The sequence below is a fragment of the Chelmon rostratus genome, chromosome 24, assembly GCF_017976325.1.
Source record: "Chelmon rostratus isolate fCheRos1 chromosome 24, fCheRos1.pri, whole genome shotgun sequence".
In the NCBI taxonomy this organism is placed as follows: domain Eukaryota; kingdom Metazoa; phylum Chordata; class Actinopteri; order Chaetodontiformes; family Chaetodontidae; genus Chelmon; species Chelmon rostratus.
This window is the reverse complement of record NC_055681.1, coordinates 7,239,097-7,262,305: the sequence shown is the minus strand read 5'-3', so window position 1 is coordinate 7,262,305 and position 23,209 is coordinate 7,239,097. Positions and strand designations below refer to the sequence as shown.

At 42.1% G+C, this 23,209-nt stretch overlaps 1 protein-coding gene across 1 annotated transcript; it reads left to right on the top strand.

Annotated features, from left to right (window-relative positions):
* Positions 1–22,772, top strand: LOC121627198 (poly(rC)-binding protein 3-like). The gene is made up of 13 exons (XM_041965951.1): positions 1–66; positions 10,422–10,590; positions 10,736–10,759; positions 10,854–10,886; positions 10,983–11,099; positions 12,525–12,656; positions 12,958–13,086; positions 14,029–14,172; positions 15,668–15,713; positions 17,444–17,551; positions 18,086–18,138; positions 18,973–19,142; positions 19,385–22,772. Exons 2-13 carry the CDS (start codon positions 10,516–10,518, stop codon positions 19,437–19,439), a joined length of 1,086 nt encoding a protein of 361 aa, XP_041821885.1. The 5' UTR covers positions 1–66; positions 10,422–10,515; the 3' UTR covers positions 19,440–22,772.
* Positions 22,773–23,209: the final 437 nt, after the last annotated feature.

The window sequence follows — 23,209 nt, the reverse complement described above, 5'->3', positions numbered from 1 at the left end:
CTTGGTCCTAACCTCCCAGACTGCACCTCCTCTCTCCTGACAAGGAGCTTCCCTTCATCTTAACCGGTAAGCAGACTGACCTTTGACCTAAAGAAGTGCCTTGTTAAAAATGTGTGAGTGAGTAAGTTTAAACCTGATATAGAGATCTTCAGCTGACAAATACTGTCAATTAATTCACTATATAATTATTTATGATCTCGCTTTTTCATTTAGATGGCTTATTACGTCCCTCTAAGCCATTAATACTGCTCCATCAAACAACTTTTGGCAGATTATATGTCATTTCTCCAAGGACTGAGGACAGAGTGCATTTAGCAGCAATGAGGATTAGACTTCACTCAATTATACAAGAATGTTATGTAAAGTAGTTTTTTTTTTTCCAGGGCTGCCACCAGTCTTGGTTTTGGGTTTTGAAGGTGAGCCAACAGTGTCGTTGGAATATAAAGCAGATTTCCTCTGATGCGGCGCTCTATTTTACCCCACACACTCTTCCTTTTAGGATTCAATGTGGAGCAAATTTAATGCTCTATTTGTAGTTTATCCCATGGGCCATTTTACAGTTGGGTGGGCAGGTACAGGCATGGTTACCATTTTGTGTCGTATAGGTGGAAAAATTAAAAGCGCACACATATTGGGAGCCTCATTACCGAGTATTTATTTTGTCCAATACAGGGCTAAGACTGGATTGTGCGTGGAGAGCATCTGGGCGAAATGAAAACAATTGGCAGTGAGGTGAAACACGGTCTTCATTGTCTGCATTGCCCCTAATCCAGACGGCAAAACCCCGCTGTTTGCTTTTCCCTGGCAGCTCCCGTAAACGTTCTGCCGCTGCCGTCCAACCCTAATAATGTCAGATTAAGCTCTGCACACAACTGTCCATCTGACACGAGGGCTGGATTTGTGCTGGATTGGAAAATCTGGATGGGATGCCTCCAAAGCTCTGTAATTCTGCACATACACACTCACAGATTGACACACACACACACACACACACAGCAGCAGATTAAAAAGCAGCGAGGCTGGAGAGGATATGCATGTCATGGTGGTGTGTTTGTGCACCGTTTGAGTTATGTGCGTGTCTCAGTGAGTGTGTTCGGTTTGACCGCGACTTCTTTGAGGTGTTCGGTTGCATCAAGCCCAAAAAGTTCCTCAGCGGTCCTGAGCGAGTCCCTCATGGCCTCAAGTGCTTTAAATCCAAGAAAAGCATAATTTGAACAAGGAGCTGGGTTATTTTTGTGTCTGTTGTTAACGACGACGACAAGGACGATGACAAGCTCGGTGGGTTTCAGGGGTGCTCGACCCTCCCCTGGGATAGATGAGCGCCCCGGAGGCTACAGTTCTGAATCAGACCACCTCATCCCGAGACATGCCCCCACGATGCCCGCGTGCCTCACTGGGCATGCCCCCCTTTTGTTGCAGCCGAGGGAAGGGGGGGGGGGTCGTCTGACGAGGCGGTGGGTGATGGTCACCCAGATTACACCTCATCATACGGCCTATTTACACTTGACACCGAACAGTATGGCAAACAGTAGCAACAAAAACTGCGCTCTCTGAGGATGCCAGTCGGTTTCCTTTCGTCATATAATTTCGAGAACTGTCACGTGTTCCTCTGGTCGCTCATGTGACCCTGTGATACCGACCAATAGGGTGGCACAGTTTGTCCTGGGCAGAGCAAAAGGAAGAGGGGGAAAAAAAATCATTTTGCCTTTGCGATTTTTAATCTTGCAACGCCGAAAGTGGTCGTCATCTACGGTATCCTGCGCGACATAAAGGTAAACTCTCTTTTTATGGCTCTTTTGAAGAATCATTGGGTAAATCTTGGGTCCAGGTGTTCTTTTGCATTTTTTCCCAGAATGCTCGCATTCAAATGCACAAATTATTTTTTCATTTAAAAAATAATGAGCACAGTTTCTGGACTTCCAAACGCATCAAACTGTTGAGAACTTGCATGAAATACAGCTCCATGCTGAGTTGGGTAAGGCCATTCAATAATTAATTAACTTTATAACTTACCCACAGTCAAGAATTATCATTATCCTGATAATGAGCTGTGACACAATACGACTTATTGATATAATGCGGTTATTTGAAGTAGATCAAGTCAACATTTTTGGAAGTTATCAAATAAGGCGCCTGCATGCGGTGTGGAAGTATGTTGGTTTTCCCCCGGAGAATAGGCAATTTTATGCTCAGTCGATTTTGCTTTCAGGAGTCTCTTGATTATCATTGTTTGGGTGTTCATTGTCTTGGTTCAGACTCAAGCATGAGCGATTTTATTGTTGAAGAATTGCCACTGAATGGGCAACATGAAACAAACTGCAGTTAATCTTCTGCTAACTATGAAGCTGGACCTTTTCCACTGTAGGATTGATAACGTAACATGAGTGGAATTGATACATCAGTTCCCCCCGAGATCATTATTCCAATTATCGTCACAGTGATATTAGCGCTGCTGATGGCCTCATTCTCGGCCAGTCATACACCAAAAATGTCATTCGTCATTACCTCAAAAGCTAAGCGCCGTGTTTGAGTTGAAATGCGCCGATGAATAACTCCTTTGTTTGGGTAAAAGCTCTCCGTTTGCCGGCGAGATCTAAAGTGAAAGTGTGGTCGTGGCTGATGATGCTAAAATACAGCAATGTCTGGAACAGGTTTGGTTTGGAACAGGGAGCGAAAAGAGGGAACCCAAAGAAAAGGGGGGGGGGGGGGCGTGCTTTCAAGCCGTTCTGCTCGGCTGCGCTGCGAAAGCTCCACGTATGGAAGCCATGACTTTGTGACAAGCAGTGATCTCACATTACAAATTGTGGCAAATCTAAAATGGCCGACCTAATGCTCAGCTCTTAGCGCCGCATTCACAGCGCAACATGGTGTGCCTGCTTTGTAAAGCCCTTTACACCGTGCCACAGCCAGCGCCGACTCACTGAAGCTCCCACCCCCCGTACTTGGGACTATTTTAAGCCAACACATAGTACTCCATGAGGTACTTTTAAAGCCAGTTGGCGATAGTTGGTCCCTGTGTCGTCTTTGCTCGTTGCATTCTCTGATTTGACCGGTTGCGGTGGCCGGAGTTTTGATTGTGATTTAGGCTGAGCTATCAGGATGCTGGGCTGCTGATGTGGGCTGACAGCTCTTGAGAGCACTGTCATAGTGGCGTATAGGAAGGCCGATGGGGTAGACGCCCCCCCCCCCCCCCCCCCCCCCACCACCACCACCACCACTCCGCCACACCGCACCACATACAACAAAAGCCTGCGCCAGACGAGACAAGAGCTGCTCATATACCAGTAAACTGAGGGCGAGATCCTCAGGACTGAGCGTAACTCCTCTCAGTTTCTTCTCCTCGATCTGTCTGCGGTTACGACTTCTGACAGGGGCGACCAATTATTCATCACCCTGCATTCCTGTTGCTCTCCCTGACACAAACTTGGTCGCAAAGAGGTTTTCTCGCCATGCTGAATTTCACGAGTTGAAAGAGGTCCTGAAAGTGAGAAGTTCCTCCATGCGGAACGGAGATGCTTTGAGCAGACCTCGTGAAAACATATGGATCAACGAGGTCACCCTCTGCGCTCCCCCTCTGCTGGCCTACATGCGCGCTAATTTTCCTTTTGTTCACCCTTAATTGGAGCACAAACACGTACGTCGGGAGATCTCTGCGGCCGTGGGTCCAACATATTGGCTGCATTACAAGTAAACCTTTTCTTATGGTTGAGTTGATTAGCTGCACACGTCTGCAGCAGAGTTCTGCCGTTACTGTTTCTGCAGTTCTGTCAGAAATAATTCTCCTGCAACACCTGCACGAGGAAGCATCTGTGGTTTGTCTGCACACCAGTGACAAAAAGTAAAATGTTTTCATTGGTTAGAAATGTTTTGCTTGTATTTGCTGAGACGCAGTGATCAAGATTTAAAAATGCCCTCTAGCAATGTCTGGGATATCAAAAAAAACATTCTGCACGACTGTGGCATCTTTGGATTCTTCACACATTTTACCTTTTCATCCCCATAAAAGCAGGTTATTCAATAGCTGTATACAGTTTACCTTGAAAATGACCTTGCTTTGTGCCACACTTAACCAAAACATGTCCTCCTTAACTTTCTGAGTCACCAGCTACCACTGGAAAACAGCTGTTTGCCACACTGAACATGAACTCTGAGAGAAAAGGCTCAAATTTAAAGTCCAATGTCGCTTTAAGATATTTCAGGAGCTTTTGTAACCACATCTATTTTTAAAAAGATGGCGAATGCAGCTGTTTAAAGTTAGCTGCAAAAGGTCAAAGAGCTCAGAGTTGGACACCTCGTCTGATAGCATGTGAACATCACAGATAAACTTAGTTTGGGATTCATTAGGACTATTTTTAAGGGCAAGTCTGCTTAGCAGCAGCACAGAATGAATCCCTGTACTGGCGCTGCTCCAAATGCAGAACATCACACGCCAGAAACTTGAATCTGGACGTCTTTGACCAGAAAAGATGGCAATTAAAATACAAATTTTCCTCGACTTTGCATTACGTCACGTTTCCAAACTGAAGAGGCACAAGCCTAATTTTTCATGCTACTTAGTCATTTTCCCCTCGCCTTTACAGTTTCATTGCAAAACCACGTTCATCCATTTATCCAAAGTCTCACTTGAAATTTATTATTCAGTGTTGGTACAAATGAAGAATTTCTGCTCTTCTGATGCATTTGGTGAGCCTCTGCCTTGCAGCTCAGGCCCTGGTGTACAGTCATGCAGGGTTTTATATCAAAACGTCATAATGACATATCTGTAGATACGTGGAGATTAGGATGGAACAGATGAGAGGAGCTTTGGCCTAGATTAGACTGCCGGCCGTCCATTTAATGATTTTCTTTACAGGATTTCAGAAGTCTCTCTTTCTCTCTCACTGTTTGTCTGTCAGCAGTTTGATTTACAGTGTGTGAATCTGCGCTGCTTTTATGGCACATAACGACATGAATGAATGAATGATGACAGAAATCAATTTATTAATGTCTTTTATCTTTAAATCTTCTGTTTTTATAGTGTTTTCTTGGGATTTAAGTTGATAGTTTGTGTCGCATGATTGCCTCCATTTACCCAGACATGATAGAATTGCTGAATTATCTGCATAAAGTCCCCCATATTTGCAGTTTCTTTAATAGTCGGAAGACCAAACATATTTTAAAATGTCCAGAAATGTGACATAAAATGCACAGCTAGAACTCTAGGGTCACTGACCTCTCAAGCAGTGTACAAGCAGCAACAGTTTTTAAATGAATTTACCTACAATTTGTACCTAATGTGTGAGGTGCTCCTTCATCTTCCTGCATCTGAAAGCTCTAAAATGGCTTAAAAGTGAATCCATTTGGCAGAAATTCTACATTATCACCTCTCAAAACCACAACAATTGACAAATAAGAGTATGTCAAAGGTAAAGGAGAAATAAGTCTTTGACTTTTTCTCTCAATATTGAATTTTGAAGATGCACACTGCAGCTTTTTCACGCTTCACATCAAAGGGGTCAGAGCAAGTTGATGGTCACTTAGCTTAGAGTGCAAAGCTGAGGAAGAGGGGCGTCCAGGTTTATATGCAGCGAGTGCTGTAATGAGATGCCTCCATATCTGCAGCCTGCCTTCTCCCTGTCAGAGTCACACAAGATATACTGGCTTGAAGCAGCTAATAGCATCAGTGTTCATTAACGATCAATAATATTTGCTCTTTCCAGCGAACCAAAGCATCTTACAAATGCACTTTCACATGCCAAATACCTCCCCACAACCTTGCTTTTTCATCCACTTGCGAGTGTTTTTGCATCATTCACACTCCAGTGGCTCCAGATAAGAGCAGCATTGTTCCGAGTACATAAAGAGATAAAAAAGAGGGACCTTGGATTCAAGTTCTTCAAGAGCGCTGCACAAGTCTTTTCTGTGGCGAGCGCTGAGCAGACGCAGGGAGAGATGGGAGGCGAGGGGGTGGGCGGAGGGGGGGAGCCATTTTGTGCACTGCGTTGTCCAGCCGAGCGTAAAGCGTGATTAATTCAATAGCCGCCATAGAGGAGGAGGCTAGCAGCGCTGCAACACCGAGCATGACCCACTTTCCCCATCAGATGTCATGAAAAATTCCCTGCCATCCCTCTCTGTGGTTCTCATTTCCCCCTCCAACTTCCTGCCTGATTAACAAAGAGACGGGGGAGGAAAATTACAAAATCAATGCAGGCGCATTATGTTAGAAATGAGTGGCCACAGAGCAGATTCCACTCTGAAATCTGGTAAAAAAGAAACAAACAAAAAAAAGCTTTGAGGTGGATGTTTGGTTGCTTTTAAATGCAGCTCGCAGACTAAGAATTTCAGACCTTAAAATAAAAAAAAAAAACTGGCTATTTGCTGGAAGGTTTTAGCCCATTGGGGCAAATGATTCACAGGGCCTTGACCTAATTCTATTATGCTACAGGATGTATGAACAAAATACAGTCTGGGAGAGCAACTATTCAAACGCAGCTCTCAACGCTGACCTCGTTCATCGCTGAGGTCCGGCACTCTCGTTTTTGTTGACCTAAATCGACAGTTTCTATGTCTTAATCACAAGGAGGGATATTTCTTTCTTAATTGTGCATGAGTGGAGACAGGAAGTAGCTACGGGCCTCAAAGTTTCTAAAATAGAGGTGAGAAAGTGTGTGGAAATGTTATTTAGTCAAAGGCATCAGCTTTCAAACAGAAATCTTGGAGTAAAAGCCTTAAAGTCTCTTCTTCAAGCGCTTCTATGCCTCCTCTGAAAGGCGACGTGTACTGTGCCATCCATCGTCAACGTTAGCTTCCCGTCGACAGTCTTGGAGGGTTTTTTTCCTGCCCCCCTCTCCTGCCCCTGCAGCGGACCTGCACCGCTGGCTTGGGTCTTAAACCCGGATTAAGGCTTTTTATGTAATCTGGTCTCCTTTGGGAGATTGGAGAGACAGCTGGCAACAGAATCCCTGTCCTTATCTCTCGAACCTCCGCTGGCCTCCAACCAGCACATCCCTCAGCTCTCAGCGCTGCATCCAGCGTAGATTAGAGGAGGAACGATTTCTGGAGCCAGTGTCTGACGGTACAGTCATACTCGTGCAAAAAATGGCATTTTTAACTCATCTATTTACTTTAAAACGATAACAGCAACACAGCTAAATCAACTGCAGCTGAAAAAATTCGTCAATTAATAGTAATCAGCAGCTATTCAGAGGCATTTGGAGTCCAAAGTCCTGCTTCATTTTGCAGACTTTCATGTACACTTTGCCTGTTTAGCACCTTTTAAACATGTCATCCTACTCAGCTATATGTCTGACTTCTCATTTTCTCTCTTAATTATAGTATAAAGCTGTCAGGAGCCCAAATTACAAGAAAAAAGACAGAGGTGCCTTTATAAAATCTGGAAATCTTGAACTCAAAATATTCTCATAGAATAGTTAAAGGTTGTAAAATACATTGTTTTACTATTTATACACACAAATACAGCAGAAAAATCAAACTAAAATGCAGTTTATTTCCATGTAAAGAGATTTTATCCCGTTATAACTCAAGCTAAAATACTGTGTCTACATGATACAAAAATAATGTTGCTATCAATAAAAGATGAATTAATGTTTTTAAACTGTGTTCCCAGCCTCTTAAATATGAATTTGTGGTGGTTTTCTTCACTTTCTATCATAATAAACTGAATGTCTTTGCGTTTTTGTCAATTTGGGCTTTAGAAAATTATGATTAGTATTTTCTGACATTTTACAAATGAAACAACTCAAGAAAATCATCATCAGAGTTATTGATAATGAGATGCGTAAGTGCATTATTGGTCGTTTCTGTTCATTTATTAATTGACTTGTCTACATTTAGTTGAAGATGATGCTATTACCACCTTGCTTTCATTTATTATCACCGTAAAGTCAATATATTTGGGTTTTAGACTGTTTGTCACACAAAAGGAGACACTGGACAACATCACCTTGGACACTGTCTCTGCAATATTTTCTGACAAAACAAATGAATGGGTTAACAGGAGAAAATAACTGCCAGATTAAATGATGTGAAGTGTAAATTTAAGCAAACCTTGAACGCTTCATGGTGAGGATAACACAAAATAAGTACAGAAGCTGAGAAGAGCCATGCTGGGAATTATTTATTTTAATGCTGTTATCTTGAGATTACATGTCCCTTATCTTGTTATCTTGAGATAATCGGCCCCTTAAACAGCGGAAAACAACAGGTTGTTTCCTCTCATCACTTCTGTTTATCACAGATCAGGTGCGCCATGTTAGCATGCATAGATGGCGGCTTTCAGCTGCTCGGAAATAAATCTTTCATCTCACTTTAATTTGAGCACACGGGGCATCTGTCTAAATTCGCTGTGCATGCATTTGATGCGAAAAGTTCAGGTGTGGAGATGCTGTGGGTGCAAAGGGACAGGCCTGCAAGTCTCACAGCAAACCTGACGGCCTTAAAAATGTCTTTATCTCAGGCCTTATTTCAGCAGCTGCTGGCTGAAGCAGGGAAAACTAATTTTCTTGTGATAAATTAACCTGTTATCACAAGAAAGCCAAAAAACGAACTGCAGATAGGATGTTGTGCAGCAGTTGCAGTACAAAGAAGGAAAGAGTGCATCGTACAAAACATCAATAAACTTTCACAAAATTCACAATGTACATAATGGCAAAAATATAAAAAACAGAAAGATGAAACATTTTTACTAGATGTTTTCACGGTGCAGGACCACCCATCTATTCCACATGTGCAAGCGTTTCAGCTGTTAGATTAGGCTCCCCTTGTGTTGGTCACGAAGGCCCCGACAGGGTGACGGCAAGGTTGAGCAGTTCAAGAGACGATCCTTCAACCTGCTGGAGCATCCACCCGCTGCACCGTCAGTCCGATTATCCCTTGGATTGCGTTTGACTCATTTCAAATACTCTCATTTATTTGCTGCAGAGCCCATAACTGCATATTCCATCAGCTAATTAGCGATCACACGAGGGAGGGAGGGAGGAAAAAAAAAAAAAGAGTCCATTTCCACATAGCAACAATGCCTCTGATTGGCAGACAGTGACTTTATCTGTCTCTTCAGTCAAGGTCAGCTGCTTCAGGAGCTTTTCTCCCCACATATCAGCTTTTAGTGAACTGCAGCATGGATCAGAAACGTAGGAAATATCATTTACTCACATCTGGTGCTGAGATGTTTCCCTGCAGATGTTTTTAATTCTGTTAAATGTGGAGGTTTGTGCTGATTTTTGTGTGAAATGCTCAAAAATGTGTTTCATTTTTCTGCCTGTATCCGTATTGGTACACAACAAAAACAGGCGATCTCTTATATTAAGTCCTTTCAATTCACATTTTCCGGCCCAGTCTCTTCCTCCAGACACTTCCTGGTTCATGTCTTCATTTATTTTTCGTCTACATCATCAATAATTATTTCAACATTAAAAATGCACTGAGATGTTGTCGTTTTGGCCATCATTTAGATCCATTGACTGAAACTTGGTGGTTCAATACGATCTCACATTATAAATGCCAGAAGTTTTAAATGTGCGCTCTGTGGACCAGATTACACATCAGCCAGCCCTGACTGCACTGTGTCCATGGCTCAGATCCACGTCCTGGGCTGCGGCGTCCTCTTGTGGTCGCTCCCGTTACTGAACTCTTGAGTCATTACATCACTTGTCAGCCAGAATTAGATGCGTTCCGGCTGAAATGGGCTCGATGAAAATAAACATGGCGCTCAGCGTTCGATGGCTCATCTCGTGACCGAGGAGACATATGCTGACCTACATTTCAATGGCTTTTATTGCCAACTGCTGTGGTCTGCATCAGGGGCTCATTTTCTCAATTGTGGCCAAGATTGTTGGAGCATATTTACATCCGACAAAAGCTTCTTTTCCCCTGGGTGCAAAAATCTCATGCAGTTAACCCCTGTTTCTCTCTCTTTCTGTGCATTTATTGTCCTGAAACACTACCAGGCCCCAGGCTTGCTGTGTGGTCATTTAAATATAATACTAGTAGAGGAATATATTAAGCACATCCCTACACTTCAGGTAGGGATGTTCCTGACAACTAATCTCCCTGGGGTTTAAACTCAAGCTTAAACTTTTTGACCGGCCTAAAAGTAAGAAAACACCCATTAAAGTCTGCCAGCAGGCACGGTGCACCGTGTATTATTAACACATTACCTGTCATTTAAATACGCCCATTTAAATACGTTTCAGACTAACGAAGGTTGGAACGTTTAATCGACCAGTTGAACATTTCAGCCTCCCTGCATGCTTAAAATTTTAACCTGTTATCCTGCAATATGTGACTATAAAGTCTAATCAGGAAGTGAATTTAGGAAGAATATATTCAGTTTAATGTTACATTTGTCCCCCTGGAGCTGACTATGAACTGTACTTTGACCGCCTCAGGCCCCGCTCACTGTCTTTATTGCTTTTGTCTGGCAGGTAACCGGTTGGCTGACTCCACCATCACACTCACGTTGGCCCTTGCACTCCTCTCTCACGCGACCACGCCCCTTCCTTCACATCCAATCCCGACATGGAGCCCATCAAGGTCCAATCAGAAGGTGGACTGAATGTGACCCTCACCATCAGGCTGCTGATGCACGGCAAGGTACGAAAAAGGTTCTCGGCAATGAATTTCCTGTTCTGTAACGCTGGCTCTATTTCCAATTATCTGTCAAAAGGTAATAGATCATTTTTAGGGCCCTCCGGCACAAAATACACCTAACATTGTTTCTGTGTGTGTGTTCCTGCAGGAGGTTGGAAGCATCATAGGAAAGGTATTTATCATAAACACAACAAGCAGACCAGAAAGCATCATAATGCCTGTGGGACATAAAGCATCTCAATAATGTTCCTTTTCTTTACTTCCAGAAAGGAGAAACAGTGAAGAAAATGCGTGAAGACGTACGTAGAACCTTTCTGCAAATAGTCCATTACTGCAAACACTCCTAACGATTTTTTTTTTTGTCTCATAATGACCTTTCTTTGTTTGCCCCTCAGAGTGGAGCCCGCATCAACATCTCAGAGGGGAACTGCCCTGAGCGGATAGTCACCATCACCGGGCCAACAGATGCTATTTTCAAGGCCTTCGCCATGATAGCCTACAAGTTTGAGGAGGTATAACATTCATCACCGAACACTGCAAAGTTTTTGCCATGTTGCACAAGTGCAGTGGTGGAGGAAAAGTTCAGACTCTGGATTGCATATTTTGTATGCAAAAATTGTAATCTGTAAAGTAACTAGTAAACAAAGCTGTTAAAAACAACAACATTTTGCACAAAACATTTTAAAATGTCATGAAGTAGAAAGTGGCATGAAAAGAAAATACATCAAGTACAGGAACCTCAGGCTTGTACTTAAGAGCAGTGCTTGCACTCTAAATGTACTCAGTTACATTCCACCACTGTGCTTTAGTGTCTGTTGTAGTGACTTGTTTCCAAATGGAATACAAAGCAGGCTTGGCCCTGTTATGTAGGACAGAAATGTGCTGATCTAACCTTGCAGCACCCTTTGAAAGTGGGCCAGTACTGTGTTTTGATTTGGTGCCGTATCAGCACGCTTCCAGCTGGACCAAAGCGTCTCCACAACACCACATATAAACACAAAACTACATATATTACAGCTCAACTTTTTACAAAACTGTGTGTGTCTAAAATCATCATGCATTAAAATGTCAAATATCAATCTGCAGAGTCACTGATAACTGTCAGAAATATGGAGTAAAAAGTATGACATTTCCTTACTAAAATGTACAAAGAAATATCAAAATTCAGAGTTTTAACTCATTATGAAAATGGTTAATTTGAGTGTCAGAAGCCTTTCAGACTGCACTGCAATACGCACATTTTCCAGTTAAGTAGCTGCAACAGTTGCAAAGATTTGATTCAAAAAAGAAAAATCAGAAGAGCGATTTTTTTCAAATTAAAAAAAGAAGTGTGATGAAAAAGAACATGCAAGAATAGCATTCAAAGCAGCTATGATCAATATCTTTATAAGAACAATACATAAAAAAACAATATGACAATGTCAGCGAGGTTTTCAGCTCACTGTTTATCTGTTCACTCTCACCGCTCATGGTGTTGTTTGCAGGCGCAGTTTTTAGAGAAGTAGCTGTAAAAAGCAAAATGTACCCCACCTGCTCAGCAGCAGACAGGCACTGTTAGTGACTCGGTGCTGAACATGGTGGGGCATTTAGCAGCTTAAAAGTAAGATATTTCCACCAAAACATTTTCAGGGACCAAAAGTAGAGCAAAATGAGGATGAGCATTTGATTTGCATTCACCAGATGGCCAAAAATTCATAATGTTACTGTAACTGCCGCATGAGCAAGTTAGCAACTGTTCTGCTGCAAGCAAGTGGTCAAGTAGTACTTCAGCACAGCACTTGACTGCATGCACTCTTGTTATATTCCACCTCTGATGAGCATGAAGTGAGTTCTACAGTTTCTACTGATACATGCGTGCAGGTGGACTTCCACCGAGCCACAGCTGCACAGACATTAACTGCCGCACCCTGATAAAACCTGGTCTTTCTTGCCCACAGGATATAATCAACTCAATGAGCAACAGTCCAGCCACCAGTAAACCGCCTGTAACCCTGAGGCTCGTCGTCCCGGCCAGCCAGTGCGGCTCCCTCATTGGCAAAGGAGGCTCCAAAATCAAAGAAATGAGAGAGGTAGAGTGCAATCATCTCTATAAATACCATGTGACAAAAGATATTACCATATTTTGGAGGAAGTAATCCAGTTTCAGAGGGGTTTCATCAACTAGGCTACTTCCAGTTAATGGTGCAGCCATGAGATATTGAAAATCCCATATTTATTGTTCGTATAGTTCCCATGTAAGCTTTAAATCCTGCATAAATTAATGCAAATCTGAGCTCTAATTTTGCTGCTCTGGTATCAGCTTTTAAAATTGAAAAGGTTTTGTTTTAAATCATATGCTAACAGATTAATAAGTATTCTTCTCACCTTTAGTCCACAGGAGCTCAGGTCCAGGTTGCAGGTGACATGCTCCCCAACTCCACAGAGAGAGCGGTGACAATCTCAGGGGCCCCAGAAGCCATCATCCAATGTGTCAAACAGATATGTGTGGTGATGCTTGAGGTACAATCGGGAAGGGAGGGGGAAAAATATCAAGGAATGAACGAAATGTTTTAACACTGAACATATGCTGTGATTGCAATGCCTGATGTGGAAGATAAAGCAGCTGGTTTGCAGTTGTAATCCTTAAGATTTCTGGCTGGCTGGTTTTGGATGATTTTATGACATCAGAACACATCAAAAAATGCTTGAACAAGATCCTCAATTTGAAAAAAGTCATATTAAATGTCTGTGTCTGCTAATACCATTTCAAAACTGATGGATGTGATTATTTTGTCCGAGTTTGCTACCCTTCGCTGTATTGCTGCAAACACATTTGACTTCCCAAGGAGCTACAGTAAGAAATGAAGCAGAAACTAGCTTGTAGGCACATGCAAAAGTGAAGAATCGTTGATTTAATGTATCTTGCAGGCTAAAAACAGCCTTTTTTTTTTTGCTCAGGATACCTCAGCTGACTCTCCTTGACACACAAGTCTTAATGCTTTGGATCAAAGGGCTGCACACTTTGTCTCTCTTTTTCTTGCATCATTAATCTTAATGATTAATTATCTGCGCAGCCAGTTCTCCATTGGGCCTTCATGATGGCACCAGCCATGGATACTAGGAGATATGTGACATGACTGTAAGTCTCTAGAACATGGACCTCAACAGATGTTTAAATACAGTTTGTAGCGTCATCATTATCCAGTTGAAAGTGATGTTCCAGGTAAATCCAACTTTAGTTGTGCACTGATCCACGATTTGGACGTTTCCTGTCAGCATGAACACACAGTGAAGAGCACTTTTGTGTGAGTGTCACAGGTCGTCTTCCCTCAGGCACTGTCCCTCTCAGTTTATGCAACTTCTTTTCTTTCTCTCCCTCTATTTCTTTCTCTCTGCTCTAACACTCTCCACATCTCACCCTTCTTCTTCTTCCCCCACTCTCTCCTCCTTTGCTCTCCTCAGTCCCCACCGAAAGGTGCCACCATCCCCTACCGCCCCAAGCCTGCCTCCACCCCTGTCATTTTTTCAGGTGGCCAGGTAAGAGCAGACCCACTGGGGGCGTCCACAGCCAACCTCAGCCTCTTACTGCAGCACCAGCCACTGCCTGTTAGTGTCGCACCAGGTTTTATTCACTTCCCCCCCCCCCCCTCACTCTCCCTCACCTGCCCCCGAATAGCATGAAACCATCACTGCTGTTTACTGTGTCCTCACTGTCACCCATCACCTGCTGCCCCTCAAACCAGAACTGGAATAAACAGCACTAGTCATGTCATGGAGAATTTGAATAATAATAATAATAATAATAATAATAATAATAATAATAATAATAATAATAAGTTTTGGGGGGAAATTGGCCAACTTACCTTTAAATTGAAGAGAAGTGAGGAGGGAAAACATCCTTGAGCTCCAATTTGATGGGACTCCTTCAAATGGACAGAGCAAGACAAACAATTTGCTCACAAAACACAATCAAAGGAACTCAAGTTAAGTTAAAAACTGACTTCAGCTCTGACAGAACTGACAGAACTAGCTAGAAATAGCTAACTCACCCAGACAGAAGTAACCGAGATGATCAAAACATGCTGAGACAGGAGCAGCAACAGGTGAACACACAGCAGCAGAGCAGGCTCGCCTGTGCTAATGGGAAGCAGGTGTGCAGACAGTCGGCTAAATCAGGTGAACTGTGGAGGAAGGAAAACTCATTAGAGGAAATAAAACAAAACATCAACTCCAATCATCAGGGCTCTTAGATGTGTGCCGCTGCAAATGAAGCCAAACTCAAGTGGAAGAAATTCACATTTGAAGAGCTGAATTTTTAGGACTTTTGCTTCAAAGATGACACGTTGAATCTGTTACAGAATTTAAAAACAAAGAAAAATCCTCACAGATTCAGAATCAGTTTTTAAAAATGGTCACAGATAAACTTCTATATTTGATGACCCTTAGCATGTTTCATGTTGCCTTATGGTGCGAGGGTTGTCCATTTATCAAGAAGAAAGTGATCAATTAACAGGAGAGCTGACGGTTAAAATGAACAGATTTCCACTGAATTCTGGTAGATTTGAAATTCCTGTGAGGGACAACAAAATGCCTAAATCTGGGGGTCGATCAGCATTCCTGAGCTGACCTCATGCATGACATGTTATTTATTTTGGCTACAGCACAGCTCTTGTTGCTGTCTTGGCAGATAAAATGAAATTTTGCTCGGTTCTGACCTCTGTGGCCCCCGCGGCACACATCCAACAGGTCAAGCCATGTTCCTCCTCACAGGGCCGATCATCTGGTTTCCTCCACGCCCTCCCCGTCACCTCCCTGCTGTCTGTCTGAGTTGTCCCTTATTGATTTAGTTCAACTGGATCTGATTGATGAATAGTAGCAGAACATGACAGGGAGCCTATAGTGCATGACTTTCTTGTAATGTGGCTACAAATGAGTCGATCTAGTGCTTGAGTTGTAGAAATGTGATTTGTCTTAAATTACACACTGAGTCAACATTTTTGCCTTGTCGAAAACTGATTTATTGCAGCACGTGTTGTATTTTTGTGGGCTTGTTCCGATGATGTGACAAGATAACAATGAGCTCTTCTTCTCGTGTTTGCAGGCTTATACCATTCAAGGACAGTACGCCATCCCGCATCCAGATGTGAGTGCTAACCCCTGCAGGCAGTCCACACTGCACTCCCCATCATTCTGTCTCGCTGCATCCAAACATTTCTCTCTTTGAGTCGCCGGCTCTTTGCTCTCTCTGCACCCATATTAATATTAATTGTTAATATTAATACAGCTTTTTCTGATATGTAATTCCTATATCTTCTAACTTTTCTGACTCTTGCCTCCCTGCCCTTTGACATCAAACCTCAGGGGGCTTGGCCTGAGTAATTCACCAGATTTGGCTGGAAAGTTTTTCCAGATTTCCTTCTTTTTCTGAGCAGCTAGTGGTTTCACTCCACGTCAATTTAATAAATCAGTGAAATAAAATTGAGAGCTGGAACTTCATAATGCTGCTCCACTGCAGCAGACACCACGTTGCTTTCACACGTATTCATTATTTCTTTGGCAAAGTCTGATGCATTTCTGAGCTTTCAGAGCTGAAAAACTCCTCTTTGTCGTTGTCTTCCAAGGATTTTCAATCAAGGCCTAAATGGCAGTCGCCAAAAAGCTTTTCAGCCATGTCGTCGGAAAAGCAAAAGACAAACAAAACCTTCTTCAATGGAAAAGGTTTCTGGTTGCAATCTGGTTGTGACATTTATGGGCCTCCTGTAGGGTAGGAAAAGACATTTTGTTTTCACTTCATTATTCAATTTGACATCATATTGATGTCGCCGCTTTGTTTTTTTTACTTCCCTCTGTCTGAGAAGTCACATTTTGGTCATATTTAATTTTGAAGCGTTGTTTTCTGATCTGCTCCTGTTTTTGTTACTGCTGCTTCGGCTGCTGGCCAATAGGGGTCGCCACAGCAGATCATCTGTACTCAAACACTTCGTGTAGCCATTTTAAATTAAAAGCTCAACCATTTCATCAGACCATTCTGTGGAAAAGCCTGTGACCTGCACAGTTTCCGTACAGTACTTCAAATATAGCTGCTGCTTCTTTTGGCACTTTTATGCGAATATAAAATACAGTTTGGCTGAAACATTCACAAAAATACAGCTGCAGTGATGCAAATCGGACAAGTGTCGAAAAAGTATGATTATATTATTGAATTTATTCAATTTTGTGTGATGGATGTCTGCATTATAGTAAGTTGGCGTGCATGTTATATAACAGGAATGTGGCTTTCATTTGAGAAAATATGAAACCTTTATCATGTTGATTAAAGAAATATGGTCGTTATTGCTGTAAGCCTGCTTTCAACAACCTCTACAGCAGCACCGATCTCATCCACGCTCTCATTTTTTGTGGCCCTGGCACCACAATGACATCCTCATTCTCAGTCCCAGCGGCAAAGCTCTGACTGGCTCGGTTGTTTTTCCAACTGAGGAACCAGATTAAACGTATTAAAATCAAAAAGATTCAGAGATGTTACACAGACGAGTGAAAACAGGCGAAGAAAATGATTTAAATATGTTTGGGAAACATGCAGAAAACACCCAGCATGATCCTTTAAATGAGAATGAACATGTAAACTCGAATGGTCACATGTCTAAATCTCAACGCGGCCAGGTGAGAGCCCTCTGAGCGTGGTCTCAGACCTCAGGCCAAGCCCTCTGTGAGCTGCTTCTTCTGTCTTCCGTCTCTCTCTCTCGGTCTCTGTCCTTCACCTGTCTGTGCTGTCGTCCTTAGATCCTCTCTCGACTCTCGTAGCGTTTCGGACAGGCCTGTGTGTGCGTGTCTGCGTGAGCGTGTGCGAGCGTGTTTTTTAACGATGACCTCATAGCTCTGCTGTCCTCCTCCTCCCCCCCTCAGCAGTTGAGCAAGCTCCACCAGTTGGCTATGCAGCAAACCCCCTTTACCCCCCTCGGACAGACCACCCCTGCCTTCCCCGGTACGTACCCACCTACACGACGACCCTCTTTACCGCAGCTCCTTCTCTCGTTTTTACCTGTAGAGACAAACACATTCTCTTCCTCCTTCTTCGCTCTTTCTTTTCTTTTCCTGTCTCTGTCCTTTCTCTTTTTTCTTCTTCTCGTCGTTCTCCTCCTTCTGGTCTCTGTGGTGCACTGCCATTGACATGGCCTGCTGGTGGTCTGCTCTTGTTGATGTTGAGGTTTCTTTTTGTTCTCTGGTTTTCCCTTAGCATCCTTTCTTTAAATAAAGTCTCAGATCATTTTTTTCCCCCACTTAGAGAGTAGAATTCAAACTGTCAGTGTATTATCACCTCTGCAGTGTATGTAGGCTCTGCTCAGGGCTGAGCCAGACCTTCCATTGACACTCAAATGCTACCGGTCAATAGACAGAGAATGAAAAAACTCCAGGACTACAGCTCATCAATGCTGCTCCCTCAATGTGCCAAACTCTATTTTATGTCCTCTTCCTTCCCTCCTCTCTCTGTCTGTCTGCTTCCTGTGTTCAGCAGCAGGTCTGGATGCCAGTAACCAGGCCAGTACTCATGAACTCACCATTCCCAATGATGTGAGTACATTTGTCATAATATGCAAAATGTCTGCTCGTGACTGCTTTCATCCCCCCCGACAGATATTAATTCGGAGCGAAACTGCAAACAACACTTTCGCTCAAAATGAAAGATCTGTCATTCATAAAACTGACAGAGCGTCCATTTTTGAATTATAACGGGCTCCTCTTTGCCTTCAGGATGACGAGTTTTTCAAGATAACTTTGTCAACACTATTGTCACACTTATTCAGCAGTTCTGATCATTTGTGGCCACTTTGTGCTAATTTGTCAACGCTGCTGAAAAATACTGCACCTTAGAAGAAAAACTCAACTTTCAGAAAATCCATAAAGGTTAATGTGCATATTTACCAACTCCATCTTATCCATTTTCAGAGTCTTAATCATGAATCTTAATTGATTGGTTGAATTATTAATTAAGTTGCCAAAATTGCTGCGTGCAACAGAAGCAAAGCGTGACACTGGTCTGGAACTGGCCGCTATCAAAGCACAAATTCACAAATGTGGCTGGACCACAATGTCAAAAACTCCGGTTTGTTATTTTTTAACGCGGCTTCCTGTTGAAGTTTCTAGCGATACAATCTGACAGCGGTTCAGATGCAACCATTGAGATCTCCCTCTTCACAGCAGAGTTATAGTGCAGCCAAAGGCACTCGGCTTTTTAAAGTGAATGTCCTTAATGGAAAAGACTTGTTGGACCAAAGTAAGAAGTATTAGCGTTGGAGCTGAGAGGCTGACAGTGGCTGGCCTGTACTCGCATCGTAGCGAGTCCACGTCTAGTCGGATAAAAATGTGTTCTGGCCATCCTAAGTCCCGCCCCCATTTTCTTCCCAGCTAATAGGCTGCATAATCGGACGCCAGGGAACCAAAATCAACGAGATCCGTCAGATGTCTGGGGCGCAGATCAAAATTGCTAACGCCATGGAAGGGTCATCGGAGCGCCAGATCACTATCACAGGGACCCCCGCCAACATCAGCCTGGCCCAATACCTCATCAATGCAAGGTCAGAGCTCAGCATGGATATTTCTCATCTTAATCACAACATCGAGTGGGGAAGCATTTGTCTTTGTTCTTCTTTCTTTTTGCTGTCGACCATTGTTGTTAAATGGGTTGCACTCTGCAGCAGCCAATTAGCATAGCTTAGCATAAAGACTGGAAATAAAGGGAATTGACTAGCCTAGCATCCAATATCAATGTCTAGATACTTAGAGAATTAGTTGTCACTTTCCAATGATCCTCCTTCAGGTTTCGAGACGTGGCGGCCATGTGGAACGACCCATCTTCCATGACCACATCCTGAGATCCCTGACTGGCTCCTCCGTTTGGCCCTTTCCAATGACTGACTACCGCAGACAACCCTGATGAAGCCCTTCGGACTCTGGCTCTGGCTCTCCGAAAAAACCCTGACCCCCTTCCCGCCCTGGTTCAAAGTTGTTCATACGTCAGAGAGGGATGGGCGCTCGTTTTTATTTCAGAGAGCCAGATTAAATAAAAAAATAAAATAAAAAGAAATTCTCTGTTGGTTAGGTTTTTTAGAGAACTGTTGAAGCATGTTGAATGTTTATTAGGAACAACTTGTGTTAATCTTCTTTTTCTCTCTATCTATTGCTTTCTCTCTCTCTCTCTGTCAGTGCTGCGTCATAGAACATCATTTAAAAGTAAAAAAAAAAGTACTCGTAAAAGATTGAACATTTTTGTAGCACGTAGTTATTTGCATATTACAGCTGCTCAGTGATGCTATCGGCAGAGTGTGTGGTGGGATGTAGCCCAATTATCAAATTTTGATAATATATTCTGAAAAGAAAAAAAAACAGGACTGTTCTGCTTTTGTCCTAATTTGCATCTTTGTCTACTTACAAATCCAGTCTCTACCCATGACTCTTTGCTGCATCACATGACCCTTTTAAGCCAATGGTATCACTCCTAGAGCCTCCCTTCTCATGTTAATTTCCTATACTTACATTATTGCTTATATTGCATGTGTTCAGTGTTGTATCGTTGCGTATTTGAGTAAACCTGTTCAGTGTACGTGTTCCTTCAAATGTTCTTATTACATCTTTGCGCTCCCGTTCTTTTTCCGCAAACTTTTTCAGCATTTTTGGCCATTCACGTCTAGTCCTACTCCCTGCCCAAATGAAAACTCTCCGACATAGCCTCCTTCTATCAACACCGATTATTAGTATATAGATGCATGAATGGGAATTAGTGAAAAATCAGTGGCTAAAACACTAACTGAAAATTTAAATGATTGTTTACTAACTTATTATTATTATACTGTATTTGTTTTGTACAAAGACTATTGTGACTTAGCACATTAGTCGACTACGCGGCGCTCATGCAATAGACTATTCAACACTTTACTCTGGACTGCCTCTGGTGTGGGAGGAATTTGTTGGACTTAAAAGCCAAGTGTTGCGTCCAAACCTTTCGGCTTCCTTCCCTTGACTCTGGAAATACTCGCCAGACCGCTGGCGAAAAATTGGGTTTTTTTTAGTGGGCTTTTGAGGGGGCGAAAACCAAGGGAAAGAAGCCGACTCTTCACGGCAAAGAGGACTAAGCGTTTGGACGAAGCCGAATGGTATTTTTTGGGCCAAGGAATGTTCAGGGGTTCATTGGGGGGAACCCACGGGGCCTGGGCGGACGTGACCACTCAGTCTCTTTTTCAAGATTGTTCATCTTGTCTTGTTTTTTTTTGTTTGTTTTTGGGTTTTTTTTGGTCATACGGTTGGTTTTGACACATTAGGTTTGAATGTCTTTTTATTGTCGCAACTTCGTCAGCAACTTAATTGTTTTTATTTTAAAAAGGACAGGTTGGATGACAATTCCTGCTTCACTGGTTTTCAGTAAAACCAGCATGTATTTATTTATGGTGTGGTGATGCACATATGACTTTCTGTTTGTTGATCATGACACTTAAGCTAAGTTAGTTTTGTTGTCTTTAATTTGAGAGGGAGGTGTGGATGATATTTGGTATGATTCAGTATTTCAACCATCCCTCACCTATTCTACTCATAAGGATGCTCTAAATACTATTGGACAGCTTGAGTCATCTCATTCGCGAGCTTCAGCTGAGCTCCGTTAAGTTTTGACACGTACAAACAGCTGTTGAATGTTATTGTCGAATCACATTATCTACTGTCCAACACAGCAACATTCTGCGTTTTCAGTGTCTCGATTTCTGCATACATACCGCGACTTTTGTTTTATTTCCAAAAGCCTATGCTGACCTTAAAGGAAAAGTTTGACATTCGGGGAAATATATTATTTGCTTATTTGCCAAGAGTTAGATGAGAAGATTGATAGCACTCTCATTTCTGTGTGGTAAATATGAAATGAGCACCAGCTGCTGGTTAGCTTAGCTTAGCATTAAGCCTGGAAAAACAGGGAAGCGACTATTTGTTAAGTGAAAGAAATCAGTTTACCAGCTCACTAATAAACATTATATCTAGCTTGTTTAATGAACAGAGTCAGGCTCCCCCTGTTTTTAGGCTTTATGCTAAGCTAAGTGAAGCTAACCGTCTCCTGGCTGCAGAGAACTATCTCTCAGCAAGAAAGCAAATTAAACTTCATGTGCACCAACTTCCATCGACTCACCTAACTCTCTGCAAGAAAGCGAATCAACGCATTTCCCAAAATGTCCACCTTAAACTTTAAGCGCTTTGGTGACATGCGTAAATGTTATTATGTAAATGGACCAAATGCTGTATCACTATACTGAACCATGCATAGTCAGTAATTATTCTGCAATAATTCTTACATTTTTGATGTGAACTCAAGTAGTAGTGCTAGCATTGAAATCATAAATTTGTGTTTATTTTATTTTGAGTTGTCATAGCTTGTACTTAAATGGGGATGTTTGTCAAATGAACAACCTGAAATTATGGCAAACTTGCTTTTTAGAACAGTTAGCTGATACCTAAGAGGGCATTCTTTCACAACAGTACTGTACCAGTAAAGAACATCCTCAAGGGTATTATGGTTTTTAACTGTTATCAGTGCATGTGTACCATTGAAATGTCTGCTTCAAATTAGTACACATATGTAAGAATTAAAAATATGACAAAACAAGGATTGGTAATGCTTATTAGCACAGCTGGCGCGTGTGTTTGAGAACGATCTTGTTGTGTAATATGAATTTGATTGCTATAAGCAGGAATCTTGAGTTGTAAGTGATGGCAGTGTGATTTTAATAACATCAATATTCATGTGTTACTCAGTGTTTGAAAACTGTATTTACATTTGTGTATATGGCTGAGTATACTACGACTTTGAAACAAACTGCAACTAATGCAATAATAGGGTGCAATGTGCAATTATTTATTCCGTTATTTCCATATTAGCATAGATACTGGAGAGCTGTGTAGCTTGCTGAAAAATGCTTCTTTTTTTTATTTTATCCACTTTCCATGTGGCAGCAACAACAGGAAAAAAAGAATGACTAGACTTTTTTTTGTTTTTCAGCTTTTGTTTGTGTGTATTGCAGTTCGGGGAAAAAAAGTGATAGATCTTTGTAACTATTTTTGATTGATTTATTTGCTATGTGCAGATCTATATTAGTTGTGAGTAATTACATAGGCTTTAAATTCAAAGTGTTGGTAAGTATAAAAACAAATAAAGTTTCATTTTTTCTTTCTGTGACTTGTTTTTCTCTGGTTTCTCTTTGCTTGTTTTGCTTCTTGCAGAAAACTCATAACTTCAGATCATTTCTACATAATCCCTGTGCGCACATTAAGGCCTGGTGAACCATGAGCTGACAAGGGTCTATGTCGAGCAAAAACTCCCTGGAGAGATTTGATAGTTATTGAATACAGATAATTATTGTATGGTGAAGTGATTATGGTAATTAGATGATGAGCTTTAAATGGGAATCTCATCTATCCTTTTTTTAAAAGACAGCTGTGTGATTTTGCTGGAACAAACATTAAAATCAGATAAAGAAAGGCAATTAAATATTTAAAGTGATACAATTAAGTGCTGCAGCTTGCTTATTGTTTAGAGCAGTGGTGGTCAAAGAAAGGTTTGTGGACCTCTTGAGATCTTATAGGGGTTTTGTGGAGGAGTAACTATAAT